Source organism: Oncorhynchus kisutch, linkage group LG10 (assembly GCF_002021735.2).
Source record: "Oncorhynchus kisutch isolate 150728-3 linkage group LG10, Okis_V2, whole genome shotgun sequence".
NCBI classification, from domain to species: domain Eukaryota; kingdom Metazoa; phylum Chordata; class Actinopteri; order Salmoniformes; family Salmonidae; genus Oncorhynchus; species Oncorhynchus kisutch.
Window position 1 is genome coordinate 9233446 of NC_034183.2, and position 16579 is coordinate 9250024.

Below are 16579 nucleotides of genomic sequence, written 5' to 3' on the forward strand. Positions count from 1 at the left end.
GACTTCCCTAAATCTGAATTATTTAATAAGAGAAGTCAAAACAAGGATCTATGGATTACTTTTTTTTTTTTAATTACTGTTCTGTCTCCCCTCGCAGCTTCTTACGTAATAAAAGACAGTACTGTGCAGCCGTCTTCATCGACCTTGCCAAGGCTTTCGACTCTGTCAATCACCATATTCTTATCGGCAGACTCAGGAGCCTCGGTTTTTCGGATGACTGCCTTGCCTGGTTCACCAATTACTTTGCAGACAGAGTTCAGTGCGTCAAATCGGAGGGCATGCTGTCTGGTCCTCTGGCAGTCTCTATGGGGGTGCCACAGGGTTCAATTCTCGGTCCGACTCTTTTCTCTGTGTATATCAATGATGTTGCTCTTGCTGCGGGCGATTCCCTGATCCACCTCTACGCAGACGACACCATTCTATATACCTTCGGCCCGTCTTTGGACACTGTGCTATCTAACCTCCAAACAAGCTTCAATGCCATACAACACTCCTTCCGTGGCCTCCAACTGCTCTTAAACGCTAGTAAAACCAAATGCATGCTTTTCAACCGATCGCTGCCTGCACCCGCATGCCCGACTAGCATCACCACCCTGGATGGTTCCGACCTAGAATATGTGGACGTCTATAAGTACCTAGGTGTCTGGCTAGACTGCAAACTCTCCTTCCAGACTCATATCAAACATCTCCAATCGAAAATCAAATCAAGAGTCGGCTTTCTATTCCGCAACAAAGCCTCCTTCACTCACGCCGCCAAGCTTACCCTAGTAAAACTGACTATCCTACCGATCCTCGACTTCGGCGATGTCATCTACAAAATGGCTTCCAACACTCTAATCAGCAAACTGGATGCAGTCTATCACAGTGCCATCCGTTTCGTCACTAAAGCACCTTATACCACCCACCACTGCGACTTGTATGCTCTAGTCGGCTGGCCCTCGCTACATATTCGTCGCCAGACCCACTGGCTCCAGGTCATCTACAAGTCCATGCTAGGTAAAGCTCCGCCTTATCTCAGCTCACTGGTCACGATGGCAACACCCATCCGTAGCACGCGCTCCAGCAGGTGTATCTCACTGATCATCCCTAAAGCCAACACCTCATTTGGCCGCCTTTCGTTCCAGTACTCTGCTGCCTGTGACTGGAACGAATTGCAAAAATCGCTGAAGTTGGAGACTTTTATCTCCCTCACCAACTTCAAACATCAGCTATCTGAGCGGCTAACCGATCGCTGCAGCTGTACATAGTCTATTGGTAAATAGCCCACCCTTTCTCACCTACCTCATCCCCATACTGTTTTTATTTATTTACTTTTCTGCTCTTTTGCACACCAATATCTCTACCTGTACATGACCATCTGATCATTCATCACTCCAGTGTTAATCTGCAAAATTGTAATTATTTGCCTACCTCCTCATGCCTTTTGCACACATTGTATATAGACTCCCCCTTTGGTTTCTACTGTGTTATTGACTTGTTAATTGTTTACTCCATGTGTAACTCTGTGTTGTCTGCTCACACTGCTATGCTTTATCTTGGCCAGGTCGCAGTTGCAAATGAGAACTTGTTCTCAACTAGCCTACCTGGTTAAATAAAGGTGTTCTCAACTAGCCTACCTGGTTAAATAAAGGTGTTCTCAACTAGCCTACCTGGTTAAATAAAGGTGAAATAAAATAAAAAAATAAAAAATAAAAATAAAAATAGTCAATCAAGCTCCTTATAGTAGCCTACATAGAGATAGAATGGAATAAGGGGAACATTTAGACATGATTTTATATGAAATATAGTAAAATGGGAGGGAAAGAGATGATTTGATCAGGAGAGTTGGAGGTGAGATATTTATTATATGAGATATAGTAAAATGGGAGGGAAAGAGATGATTTGATCAGGAGAGTTGGAGGTGAGATATTTATTGGAAGTGTGTCTATGACCTTTGACCCACACAGGGTCTCTATATTCCCCCTGTGTCAAATCAAATCAAATGTTATTGGTCACAAACACATGGTTAGCAGATGTTAATGCGAGTGTAGCGAAATGTTCCGACCGTGCAGTAATATCTAACAAGTAATCTAACAATTTCACAACAACTATGTAAAGGAATGAATAAGAAATATGTACATATAAATATATGCATGTGCGATTGCCGAACAGCATAGACAAGATGCAGTAGATGGTATAGAGTACAGTATATACATATGAGATGAGTAATGTAGGGTATGTAAACATTATATAAAGTGGCATTGTTTAAAGTGACTAGTGATACATTTATTACATCCAATTTTTAATTATTTAAAGTGGCCAGAGATTTGAGTCAGTGTGTTGGCAGCAGCCACTCAATGTTAGTGGTGGCTGTTTAACAGTTTGATGGCCTTGAGATAGAAGCTGTTTTTCAGTCTCTCGGTCCCAGCTTTGATGCACCTGTACTGATCTCGCCTTCTGGACGATAGTGGGGTGAACAGGCAGTGGCTCGGGTGGTTGTTGTCCTTGATGGCAGTAGTGATGTCATGGTTGGCACAGTGTGGGTACAGTGTGAGCATCCCAGGTCTCTAGGAGACGATTGCCACAGCGCCAATCCCCTACTGTTGCCCTTTTCTGTCTGTCTGTCTGCCTGCCTGGTCTGGTCTGTCTGTCTGTCTGTCTGTCTGTCTGTCTGTCTGTCTGTCTGTCTGCCTGTCTGTCTGTCTGTCTGTCTGTCTTATATTATTATAGCACATCCTTCCTCACTGGTCAGGGAAGATTGGCATGTGAGAGCAGTATGATGCCAGCCCAGCCTATATATCCAACTGTTAGCTTCCTGGGGTTTATTCTGTCTGATCCGAGCAGTAAGGTTTGGAGCCTTGCATGCCGACTAAACCGGGCTTGCGCCATTGCGAGCGTGTTGATATTGTCCATCCACATCAGACGTGATCAGGACACGGGGGTTGAAATATCAAAACGAACTCTGAAACAACTATATTAATTTGAGGACAGGTCGAAACACATGAAACATTCATGGACATTTCATTTGTCCTGGGATATAAACATTGGGTTATTATTTTACCTGAAATAATGCACAAGGTCATTTTTTTCAGGATTTTTGTAGAATTTGTGTGTTCTCTACTCCGACAATGAATCCACAGATAAAAGGGGAAACCTAGTTAGTTTCTAGTAATCTCTCCTCCTTCAGTCTTCTTCTTCTTTGGTCTTAATATGGCGGTTGGCAACCAACTTTAAGGTGCATTACCACCACCAACTGGACTGGAGTGTGGATCTCAGTTCATCTTTCAATCATCTACGTGGGTGTAAGCTCGTGAAAACCAATGAGGAGGTGGGAGAGGCGGGACTTGCAGTGTGTCACGTGTCTAAAAAATATAACCAAGTTCTATTTTAGCGTCTGGCTATGCAGACGCTCGTTGACCCGCGTGAGAAGTTTGGATGAAATGATTGAATAACATGTACAGTACCAGTCAGAAGATTGGACACACCTACTCATTCAAGGGCTTTTCTGTATTTTTTTACTATTTTCTACATTGTAGAATAATAGTGAAGACATCAAAACTATGAAATAACACATATGGGATGGCAGGTAGCCTAGTGGTTAGAGCGTTGGACTTGTAAACAAAAGGTTGCAAGATCGAATCCCTGAGCTGACAAGGTAAAAATCTGTCGTTCTGCCCCTGAACAAGGCAGTTAACCCACTGTTCATAACTGACTTGCCTCGTTAAATAAAATATGGAATCATGTAGTAAGTGTTTAAAAAAAAGTGTTTAACAAATCAAAATATATTTGCTGTTTGAGATTCTTCAAAGTAGCCACCCTTTGCCTTGATGACAGCTTTGCACACTCTTGGCATTCTCTCAACCAGCTTCACCTGGAATGAAAACAGTACAAATAAAGAAAAACCCTTGAAATGAGTAGGTGTACCCAAAACTTTGACTGGTACTGAATGCGTACATTGATTTTGCAACGCTCGTGCATTAGAAACACACATTTTCGTTAGTCCATTTGTGTGCCTTCATGAACACTCCTGGACTCAATGGCCACGCCCAGAATCCAGTTGAGGGTCTGAGATTGGGACAGATTGGGACAGCTTGGAACTCAAAAGCCCAGCTGTGATTAACGTAGAGAGGGTTTCACTGGCTTAGCGGCACAAACATCCAGCACTGCCAAATCACAGGACTAGGATTACGGCCAGGAACTAGGACATACACTTCCTGTTCGGCTTTAAGGTGCAAGTTGGTGAGCCAAACGACACCCAAGAAATAGTTGGCTGGTGTTAGGATCGGGCTTGTTTAGGAGAAACAGTGGGTTGGCTGTCTGCGCCTTACTCTCAGTCCCTGATAGACTCTGTCACAGGTGCCTTAGCAAGGTCATAGGAGAAAAGAGACCCGCATATTGTCTGAGGGTTTGGAAATAAATCCGTAGCCAATGCAAAAATATATCTTATTTATTTTTAGGACAAGATGTCCCGAAAGTTAAAGGCCAAAGGTGCTAAAGTGAAGTTGAGGAGAGTGCAACATTACCTATAGTAACATATATACTATAGAGATGTGTTGTGTGGAACTGACATGTTTCTCAATCTTGTTGAGTAAATATATGGGTCAGCTTTATGCAATATATTTATATTGATTGTGGACCTCTATGTAGTTCAATGTGATTGCTTTTATTAAATATGTTTATTGTAATATATACAGGGCTGTTTTTATTGTAATATATCCAGGGCTGTTTTTATTGTAATATATCCAGGGCTGTTGTTTATTGTAATATATCCAGGGCTGTTTTTTATTGTAATATATCCAGGGCTGTTGTTTATTGTAATATATCCAGGGCTGTTTTTTATTGTAATATATCCAGGGCTGTTTTTATTGTAATATATCCAGGGCTGTTTTTTATTGTAATATATCCAGGGCTGTTGTTTATTGTAATATATCCAGGGCTGTTTTTTATTGTAATATATCCAGGGCTGTTTTTATTGTAATATATCCAGGGCTGTTTTTTATTGTAATATATCCAGGGCTGTTGTTTATTGTAATATATCCAGGGCTGTTTTTTATTGTAATATATCCAGGGCTGTTTTTTATTGTAATATATCCAGGGCTGTTTTTTATTGTAATATATCCAGGGCTGTTTTTATTGTAATATATCCAGGGCAGTTTTTTATTGTAATATATCCAGGGCTGTTTTTTATTGTAATATATCCAGGGCTGTTTTTATTGTAATATATCCAGGGCTGTTTTTTATTGTAATATATCCAGGGCTGTTTTTTATTGTAATATATCCAGGGCTGTTTTTATTGTAATATATCCAGGGCAGTTTTTTATTGTAATATATCCAGGGCTGTTTTTTATTGTAATATATCCAGGGCTGTTTTTATTGTAATATATCCAGGGCTGTTTTTTATTGTAATATATCCAGGGCTGTTTTTTATTGTAATATATCCAGGGCTGTTTTTTATTGTAATATATCCAGGGCTGTTTTTTATTGTAATATATCCAGGGCTGTTTTTTATTGTAATATATCCAGGGCTGTTTTTTATTGTAATATATCCAGGGCTGTTTTTTATTGTAATATATCCAGGGCTGTTTTTTATTGTAATATATCCAGGGCTGTTTTTATTGTGATATATCCAGGGCTGTTTTTTATTGTAATATATCCAGGGCTGTTTTTTATTGTGATATATCCAGGGCTGTTTTTTATTGTAATATATCCAGGGCTGTTTTTATTGTAATATATCCAGGGCTGTTTTTATTGTAATATATCCAGGGCTGTTTTTTATTGTAATATATCCAGGGCTGTTTTTATTGTAATATATACAGGGTTGTTTTGTAAAAGAGATGTTTAATCTCAGTGTGACTCCCTGTTTAAATAAAGATTTAAAAAATAAATAGTCTGTCTATATGGTCTTTCCACTGAATAAGCCCATGAATGGTGTATAGAGACATTTGAGGTGGCCATTTAGGCAGGGATCTACACTGTTATTTTTTTACAAGGTGCACGTGTGGGGGTAAATTTGAAGAAAATGTAGGAGCAACACAAAGAAATTTAGGAGCACAATTAAAGATATTTGAGGTAATAAAGCTAGATTCCTTACATTTTTCTAGATGCACTGGTGTTCCTAAATAGAAATTCCAGATGTTTAGGCTCATATGCAAGTAAAATGGCCGCCCTCTAGAGCCCTGTTAGCTCTGTGCAGATATGACACATCAGTGGTTCAGCATCTAATAAGGAGCCTACATGAAAGTGGACTTTCACTTGAAATGTTATACTTTGTGTTCTGTGAAGGTTGCGCAATGATCTTTTCTGCTATTGCCTGGTCTCGCCGACTCCTTTTTTAATTTTCCAGTTCACTTATTTTTCCAATAAGTTATATTGAAGATAATGTCCCTTTGTCCTCAGAAGAGAATTAAGTCACATTAGCAAAATTAGATTAGCGGCGCTAACCTTGTTTTGATGTGCCTCTTTACTTGACTTTTGTTTACTGCGATTAGGCATCTTTCCATAAGATGACCCAGCAGGCATCAGGTCAAAAATTGCCTTCTGTTGACCTGTTGGGTGCCGGTGTTCCATAAAAAAATCAAAATAAAATAAACACATTGTCACCTCAACAAGTTAAGAGTGACTGCAGTAAACATGAGATGACATCGTTAGGTCACCGTTGTCAGACGTAGCCCTCGGAGCTTTATCTAAACGCTTAGTGTCATAGGGCTGCCATGATGGCCTCATACTTGTTGTGTACTTTTGAAGGTGTCTTAGCAAGCCAATCAGTCTCTCATCCATAGCTTACTCACACTACTGAGCCGAACCAAGCCCAAGCCCAGCTATAATTGGCACAGTAGTGTGAAAAGGGTACCAGAGAGTTTATTTATTTGCAGGTTTATGAAGAGAATGCATCAGATCTCTATCAGGTACCAGATTAATGCCTGTTTGTATATTTTGTGTGTTTGGATAGAGGATCTTAGTCAAAACACAGGCTACTACATGAGACTGTATCTGTATCTAACGCCCTTGATAAGAGTTGTCTGCAGGTACCCTCTCTAACCATTATGTAGTTCTGGGGGATCTACAGGTACCCTCTCTAACCATTATGTAGTTCTCGGGGATCTACAGGTACCCTCTCTAACCATTATGTAGTTCTGGGGGATCTACAGGTACCCTCTCTAACCATTATGTAGTTCTGGGGGATCTACAGGTACCCTCTCTAACCATTATGTAGTTCTGGGGGATCTACAGGTACCCTCTCTAACCATTATGTAGTTCTGGGGGATCTACAGGTACCCTCTCTAACCATTATGTAGTTCTGGGGGATCTACAGGTACCTATCTAACCATTATGTAGTTCTGGGGGATCTACAGGTACCTATCTAACCATTATTTAGTTCTGGGGGATCTACAGGTACCTATCTAACCATTATGTAGTTCTGGGGGATCTACAGGTACCTATCTAACCATTATATAGTTCTGGGGGATCTGCAGGTACCTATCTAACCATTATGTAGTTCTGGGGGATCTGCAGGTACCTATCTAACCATTATGTAGTTATGGAAAAAATGCAAAACTGACCCTAAATCAACTGTGTCCTACTCCATACCTCCCATTCTGATAACTCTCTGCGACATGTTTTATCAGTATGAGAAGCACGACGGATGCCAAGCATCTAACATTGATTTAACATCGTCTCAGTTCTAGCTCAACTCCAGCTGGTATAGCTGGCTACAGTGAGACAGAGTTAGATGCTGCCTCTGAAGACCAAAAGCAAGACAATTTTAGATACCTTCTTTTTTTTTAATACATTGAACATCCTCTCAGTCCCTGATTATTGCTAAATGTGGAGCAGGCTATGTGGAGCAGGCTATGTGGAGCAGGCTATGTGGAGCAGTGCAGCATCTGAGCCGTGGTTGAGCTGTTTTTTAACAGAGTGCTCTCATTTCCAGAGTTCAGATGGAGGTATTTATATCAAGCAGGTCAGCTGAGGTAAAGGAGGACCGAGGAGAGTAACAGTGAGTTCTGTCTGGAAAAACAACCTTCTGTCCTCTGGGTGTTGGAGTGCTGTATGGAGAGTCGAGTCTGGAGCTAATCGTTTAGGTTCCTGAGGTTCTTAAGTCAACCGCTGACCAAGCCGGACATGATCCAACGTCAACAGTGTTGCTTTAGTTCGTTTACCTCAGGACATTGAGATTTGTCAGTATCTGCTCTTGTTTCGCTGGCTTCTCATTCAAGTTCTTCTGAATGTGGGTGTCTGGGTGGTTCGGGTCTTTGTGGATTGTGTGGGAGAGTTCATCTGGGATTTTATTATGTGTATCGTCAAGACGATGGTACCACCCTTGTACAGAGAAGTGAGGACACAAAGCTAATGCTATGGTAATGTCCCTCCTCTGTGATCTTCTTTGATCTTGAGGAAACCAGTCTATTGCTGAATGTGTGATGGAGGCTGCTTTCAGATGTTAACAACTGCTGAATACTGTTTTTTTGTACATGTCAGGAAATGAAGCAGACGTGAGAGGTGATAGAAAATCCTTTGCTGAAATTAGAGCAGTCTGAGGATATTGAGCAGGAAACTCAACCACCAAATGCATTTGTTCAGCCTTTAGCCTCTTTTTTTAAGATTGGAGTTTTCGACATGCCTTTTGGCGGGATGTCAGTTACCTTGAAGTGGGATACTTTCGCTGTTTCTGGGATGCGAGTTAAAGGAAAAGCCAGTGAGATGAATAGAGGAGGGAAACTTGGCTGAACATCCTGCTCTTCAAAAGGTTTAAACAAAATGGCAAAGCTGGGAAACACAGCTGTCTGACGTGTACTCGTGATTTAGTTTTACGTGTTTATATTACTAAATATGACTTAATCATGGTGGACTCAGATGGACAAACCTACATCAATAATTGAGTGTCATCTACCTTTATACTCTCCATTACTTGTTTGGGGTTGTTTAGGTGGTAGATCAGCTTTAATATTGCAGATAGATTGTAGCTTGCATCATTGTAATTGTCTGCATCACTTCCAATCCCCCATATATGTATATGTGTGTATACATACATACATACAGTGGGGAAAAAAAGTATTTAGTCAGCCACCAATTGTGCAAGTTCTCCCACTTAAAAAGATGAGAGAGGCCCGTAATTTTCATCATAGGTACACTTCAACTATGACAGAGAAAATGAGGAAAAAAAAATCCAGAAAATCACATTGTGGGATCTTTAATGAATTTATTTGCAAATTATGGTGGAAAATAAGTATTTGGTCAATACAAAAGTTTATCTCAATACTTTGTTATATACCCTTTGTTGGCAATGACAGAGGTCAAATGTTTTCTGTAAGTCTTCACAAGGTTTTCACACACTGTTGCTGGTATTTTGGCCCATTCCTCCATGCAGATCTCCTCTAGAGCAGTGATGTTTTGGGGCTGTTGCTGGGCAACACGGACTTTCAACTCCCTCCAAAGATTTTCTATGGGGTTTAGATCTGGAGACTGGCTAGGCCACTCCAGGACCTTGAAATGCTTCTTACGAAGCCACTCCTTCGTTGCCCGGGCGGTGTGTTTGGGATCCTTGTCATGCTGAAAGACCCAGCCACATTTCATCTTCAATGCCCTTGCTGATGGAAGGAGGTTTTCACTCAAAATCTCACGATACATGGCCCCATTCATTCTTTCCATTACACAGATCAGTCGTCCCAGTCCCTTTGCAGAAAAACAGCCCCAAACCATGATGTTTCCACACCCATGCTTCACAGTAGGTATGGTGTTCTTTGTCCTCCAAACACGACGAGTTGAGTTTTTACCAAAAAGTTATATTTTGGTTTCATCTGACCATATGAGATTTTCTCCCAATCTTCTTCTGGATCATCCAAATGCTCTCTTTGCAAACTTCAGACGGGCCTGGACATGTACTGGCTTAAGCAGGGGGACACGTCTGGCACTGCAGGATTTGAGTCCCTGGCGGCGTAGTGTGTTACTGATGGTAGGCTTTGTTACTTTGATCCCAGCTCTCTGCAGGTCATTCACTAGGTCCCCCCGTGTGGTTCTGGGATTTTTGCTCACCGTTCTTGTGATCATTTTGACCCCACGGTGTGAGATCTTGCGTGGAGCCCCAGATCGAGTGAGATTATCAGTGGTCTTGTATGTCTTCCATTTCCTAATAATTGTTCCCACAGTTGATTTCTTCAAACCAAGCTGCTTGCCTATTGCAGATTCAGTCTTCCCAGCCTGGTGCAGGTCTACAATTTTGTTTCTGGTGTCCTTTGACAGCTCTTTGGTCTTGGCCATAGTGGAGTTTGGAGTGTGACTGTTTGAGGTTGTGGACAGGTGTCTTTTATACTGATAACAAGTTCAAACATGTGCCATTAATACAGGTAATGAGTGGAGGACAGAGGAGCCTCTTAAAGAAGAAGTTGCAGGTCTGTGAGAGCCAGAAATCTTGCTTGTTTGTAGGTGACCAAATACATATTTTCCACCATAATTTACAAATGAATAAATAAAAAATCCTACAATGTGATTTTCTGGATTTTTTTTCTTCTCATTTTGTCTGCCATAGTTGAAGTGTACCTATGATGAAAATTACAGGCCTCTCTCATCTTTTTAAGTGGGAGAACTTGCCCAATTTGTGGCTGACTAAATACTTTTTTGCCCCACTGTACATACATACATACAGTTGAAGTCGGAAGTTTACATACATCTTAGCCAAATACATTTAAACTCAGTTTTTCACAATTCCTGACATTTAATCCTAGTAAAAATTCCCTGCTTTAGGTCAGTTAGGATCACCACTTTATTTTAAGAATGTGAAATGTCAGAATAATAGTAGAGTGATTTATTTCAGCTTTTATTTCTTTCATCACATTCCCAGTGGGTCAGAAGTTTACACTCAATTAGTATTTGGTAGCATTGCCTTTAAATTGTTTAACTTGGATCAAACGTTTCGGGTTGCCTTCCACAAGCTTCCCACAATAAGTTGGGTAAATTTTGTCCCATTCCTCCTGACAGAGCTGGTGTAACCAAGTCAGGTTTGTAGGCCTCCTTGCTCGCACATGTTTTTTCAGTTCTGCCCACAAATTTTCTATAGGATTGAGATAAGGACTTTGTGATAGCCACTCCAATACCTTGACTTTGTTGTCCTTAAGCCATTTTGCCACAACTTTAGAGGTATGCTTGGGGTCGTTGTCTATTTGTAAGACCCATTTGCGACCAAGCTTTAACTTCCTGACTGATGTCTTGAGATGCTGCTTCAATATATCCACAATTTTCCTCTCTCATGACGCTATCTATTTTGTGAAGTGCACCAGTCCCTCCTGCAGCAAAACACCCCCACAACATGATGCTGCCACCTCCGTGCTTCACGATTTGGATGGTGTTCTTCGGCTTGCAAGCCTCCCCCTTTTTCCTCCAAACATAACAATGGTCATTATGGCCAAACAGTTATTTTTTGTTTCATCAGACCAGAGGACATTTCTCCAAAAAGTACGATCTATGTCCCCATGTGTAGTTGCAAACCATAGTCTGTTTTTTTTATGGCGGTTTGGGAGCAGTGGCTTCTTTCTTGCTGAGTTGCTTTTCAGGTTATGTCGATATATGACTCGTTTTTACTGTGGATATAGATACTTTTGTACCTGTTTTCTCCAGCATCTTCACAAGGTCCTTTGCTGTTGTTCTGTGATTGATTTGCACTTTTCGCACCAAAGTATGTTCATCTCTAGGAGACAGAACGCGTCTCCTTCCTGGGCGGTATGACGGCTGCGTGGTCCCATGGTGTTTATACTTGTGTACTATTGTTTGTACAGATGAACGTGGTACCTTCAGGCGTTTGGAAATTGCACCCAAGTATGAGCCAGACTTGTGGAGGTCTACAATGTTTTTTCTGAGGTCTTGGTTGATTTCTTTTGATTTTCCCATGATGTCAAGCAAAGAGGCACTGAGTTTGAAGGTAGGCCTTGAAATACATCCACAGGTACACCTCCAATTGACTCAAATGGTGTCAGTTAGCCTATCAGAAGCTTCTAAAGCCACAACATAATTTTCTGGAATTTTCCAAGCTGTTTAAAGGCACAGCCAACTTAGTGTATGTAAACTTCTGGCCCACTGGAATTGTGATACAGTGAGTTATAAGTGAAATAATCTGTCTGTAAACAATTGTTGGAAAAATGACTTGTGTCATGCACAAAGTAGATGTCCTAACCGACTTGCCAAATCTATAGTTTGTTAACAACTATAGATTAACAACTACTATACTATACTCTTTGAAAACGAGTTTTAATGACTCCAACCTAAGTGTATGTAAACTTTCGACTTCAACTGTATAACTGGATCTATTTTTGCTGCAACACAGAGTGCTGAGGATTGAATCTAGCCTTAAGTCTCTAACCTAAGGTATTATTCACCCGTCTACCTACTGCGCAGTGTAGACTATTCTAGAACGTCGTTACTAACTTTTCTCTTAAAGCTACTTGCTGCAAACTCATTTCAGTGAGGATCGGATTACTGGAGTTTTCCTATTATAAATCTGAGTGTGGATTTGCAGGCATGTCTTTGGGGCGGATTTACTTCAGAAAATGTGGGGGTGGAATTGAGCTTCTCTGTTCATTAGCATGAGCTAGTTTCTCAGAGATTACCACAAATTCTAGTTCCACTTTAACCCTTTAGATACCAATATTTAGCCATTAGATACAAGTTCTGATATGCTTCAATTCCCCATATCCATTTTAGAGTTGGTGAGACACAGGGCCACACAAATATTACCTTAACTAGAGCACTTAGAGTTGGTGACAGGTAAGGGATGTGCACATGATACCACAGCACTGAACTGGGAGACCCATTTACAGCCAGTAGGGATGCTCATTACTTTACTCTTTAGTCTTAACAACATCAGGGAGTCATTAAGCTGGTCCCAGATCTGTTTGTGCTGTAAAGCTCCTGCGGTTAGGGTGATGCATAACAATGATCCTAGGAGATAATGATCATTGGGAGATACACAACAAAAACAGATCTGGGATCAGCCTAATGACTTCTACTGCTGTTGTTGTTGCTCCTCTCGTCCCTGTCAGACTGACCAGCCCCTGACTGACACCGACTCTTTGTTCATCGAGTATCACACTGTACCAGTCTGCAGTGTCAGAGAGGGTTGGGGGGGGGGTCATCCTACAGGGACAAGCAGCTGATCGTCCTCTCCCCAGGTCTGATATCATGTCTTTTGCTCACGTATTCTACTACTAGGCTCATGTTTTGAATATCCCCCAACGTCCCTATTGTATTATGTCATATTCTGTACTCCCTCACTGCTCTGGAAGATATCGAAACAAAGTGGTGTAGAATCATGCGGTGATCGCCCGAGGACGGCTAGGCTGCTCTTCCAGTAGGCTCTGATGAACAAGGCTTCTCTCTTGGTAGCTCACTGAGCATCTATAGTTGGCCTATGGCAGTACAACTTACAGTAGCTGTCCCTCTCGGTGTGCCTGGTCCCAGATCTGTTTACGTTGTCTAACCAGCTTTTTACGATAATTGTCATGACAGAACAAACAGATCAGGGACCAGACTAACAGTTTTTTGCTGCTTTCTGCAGCTAATAGCAGCACTCGGGTCAGTTCTGTAGCAGTGGCCAGGTCACCTGAAGCCCCAGGTCCAGTCTCCTTTACTCTCTTACAGACTAATGCTGCTTTGCGTCTCACTGAAGAAGAAAAAAAACAGGGTAGGGTAATGGGTAATGATGAGAGATTTGGACCATTTCCATGGCAACGGCAACCAAGTGAGCCGTGTCCTGTGGTCGGAGTGCTTTTGTTCCGAAATGTCTCTGACTTGTTACCACGACATCCAGAAATGTTCATATTCCTTTTTTTTCCTTTTATGCCTGTGCTGGTCGGTTCCACTTTACAAGTTCTATTATCTTTCAGTAGTAATTGTATCCTCTGCTACTACTAATAAGACTGTCTGTTCATCAGTGGTGTAATGATATAGCCAGCATTTAAGAGTAACAAAGCTTACTTTATCATTGACAACGAAAGCTCATTATCACCTCCACCATTCAGAAGAAGTTTCACTTGGTTTTGTATCAGCCAATGATTCTGTTTCTCCTGGGTCAACTGACCGACTCCAACCAATCACAGTATTGCCATGACGATCACTTAATTTACACGTCTATTTTTATTCATTTGTTTACATGAATATGCATAATACCTGTGACGTGGGGGGGGGGGGGTAGCTATTCAAATGCAAACTTTATAGTTTGGAAATGGATCCAAAGTGTCCATCCTGATTTTGAATCTAAAGTATAAATTCAGATTTTGAATCTCAAGTATACATTCTGATTTTGAATCAAAAGTATACATTCTGATTTTGAATCTAAAGTATAAATTCTGATTTTGAATCAAAAGTATACATTCTGATTTTGAATCTAAAGTATACATTCTGATTTTGAATCTAAAGTATACATTCTGATTTTGAATCTAAAGTATACATTCTGATTTTGAATCTAAAGTATACATTCTGATTTTGAATCTAAAGTATCAGGTTGTCCTTCTCATCACCCAGGCCACCGTTTTATCCCTTAATATAGGGATCTGTTCAATCCGTAGTGTTGGTTAAGGGCTTGTAAGTAAGCATTTCAATGTAAGGTCTACCTACACCACCTGTTGTATTCGGCTCATGTGACAAATAACATTTGATTTGAACATCCGATTTATTGCACAATTGACAATTAAAGGCAACTTTCCTGCGGTCGCGGAGACTGCATAGGCGGTAAACGCTGCATAGCTCGGCTCAATCGGAAAATTCCTTTTACATTTTAACTTGGATCTTCCGCTGTACGGCCTGAATCCAGGCCTTAATCTTTTACCCTGACTCACCTCAGTCGATAATCCAGTAATCACTACTTTGCAGGTGGCCCGGCGACATGAAGCCGACTCTCTGCAGAGGTCTTTCACAGCAAACGGATGACAGTGCAGATACCAAAATGGCAGCAGCACGGGAAAACACTTTTGAATTTTAATGAGTAGAAATGATGACAGGGACGTTCAACATCATATATACTGAGTAGCCTCGTATGATTTATCCTCTCTCTCTCTCTTTATGTCAGTGACTTCATACCTAAGTGTCTGATATTAACCAATAACCTGAAAACCATATGCTCACAGCCCTTGTGATGGTGATTGTCAAACGTTCTTAAATATTCAGCCAATGTTGATATGTTACAAAGCCATGCAATTCTAGCTTAGGTATTGTCCAATTCTCAATTCCCTTGCATGACAATACCAATAGCTGTTCTCAACTTTGTTCTGTTCTAAGAAGCTCTGATTTCAAGCCACAGCCAGTAGACATTTGGTGACCCATTTCCTTTTCCAACTTTTGTTCTTGCCTTGACGCACTGTCTCTATAAGCGTCTGGCCCACATACTGTACAGGCACCATGCAGTACTAAATCTCCCAGACTCAAAGACTGGATGCTCTCCAGCAGGATGTCTTTGGGGCAGACTCTTAAGTTGTTTTTGGGGCAGACTGCTCAGACTCTGCCAAGATTCTCAGTAGCCTCTTAAGTTGTTGACCTGTGCCAATGTTGCTTATGTCTAGAAGGATTTGAAAGGGAACCCTTTTTAAAGCAAATACATGAACGATATTGACAAAACACGTCCTCTCTCTCCTCATGTTGTTCGATGTTCTCTCCCCTGTAGGACAACGGACTCTCCACCACAAAAGTGATGTCCTAGAGACTGTGGTGTTAGTCAACCCATCCGAGGATACGGTTGCTTTAGAGGTGCGTTTTCAACATAAAAAAAAAAACATTTAGGAGAATCTAGTCTAAAATTGTTCAGTTGGCAGGGGATGGAGTGTTAACATGATTTAGCACCTCTAGTGTCTGCATCTTCTTAGGGAATGCAAAAGGTGGCTGATGTTTTTCTAAGTTCATTTATTTTTGTGCTATATTTAGACCTATCAATCATTACATGCAAAACATTTTTTACATTAATTGTCATGATGATTTAGAATCTCAGACATTTAAAAAATAAAATCATCCTGAAAGAAAACAATTATCTCTCACTGTGATTTTAAGTGGCATACCATAACGGCTTAACGAAATTGAAAAACATTTGATGAAATTCAGAGCTTAACCAAGTGTTTCCCAACTCTGGTCCTCCAGTACCCCCAACAGCACACGTTTTTTTGTTGTAGCCCCTGACAAGCACAGCGGATTAAACTGTCAACTAATCATCAAGCCCTCATTGAGTTGAATCAGGTAGAGTTTGTCTGGGCCTACAATAAAAATGTGTGCTGTTGGGGATACTGGAGGACCAGAGTTGGGAACCACTGGCCCTAACCAATATAAAATATAAAAGTCATATTATCTTTACCCTGTGCTCTGTCCTATAATTATCCTCTGTCTTCTCTGGCTCAGATCCAGTCTCTTGTCACAGACTCAGCAGGACATAAGCTCTTGGTCCTGAGTGGGCAGAACTCAGACCACGGTGACCTGCTTCTCCAAAGTGGGGTTTTCACCTATCAGAGCTTCTCACAAGTCTTTGCTGATCCTGGGGTAAGCTATTACTGTTCAGAACAGTCAATTCCTATTCAGAACAGCCTTTTCTGGCATTGTTGACTCTAGTCTGTAGTACTGAAAAGCTTCATTTCAT

At 41.0% G+C, this 16579-nt stretch overlaps 1 protein-coding gene across 2 annotated transcripts in view; it reads left to right on the forward strand.

Annotated features, from left to right (window-relative positions):
• LOC109898293 (microtubule-associated protein 1B) overlaps window positions 1-16579 on the forward strand; it is a 96716-nt gene that overhangs the window by 50993 nt on the left and 29144 nt on the right. For both annotated transcript variants that reach the window (XM_031833021.1, XM_031833022.1), the window contains 2 exons: window positions 15623-15705; window positions 16345-16482. In XM_031833021.1, coding sequence (XP_031688881.1) covers window positions 15623-15705; window positions 16345-16482 — 221 coding nt within the window. The remainder of the gene's footprint in view (window positions 1-15622; window positions 15706-16344; window positions 16483-16579) is intronic.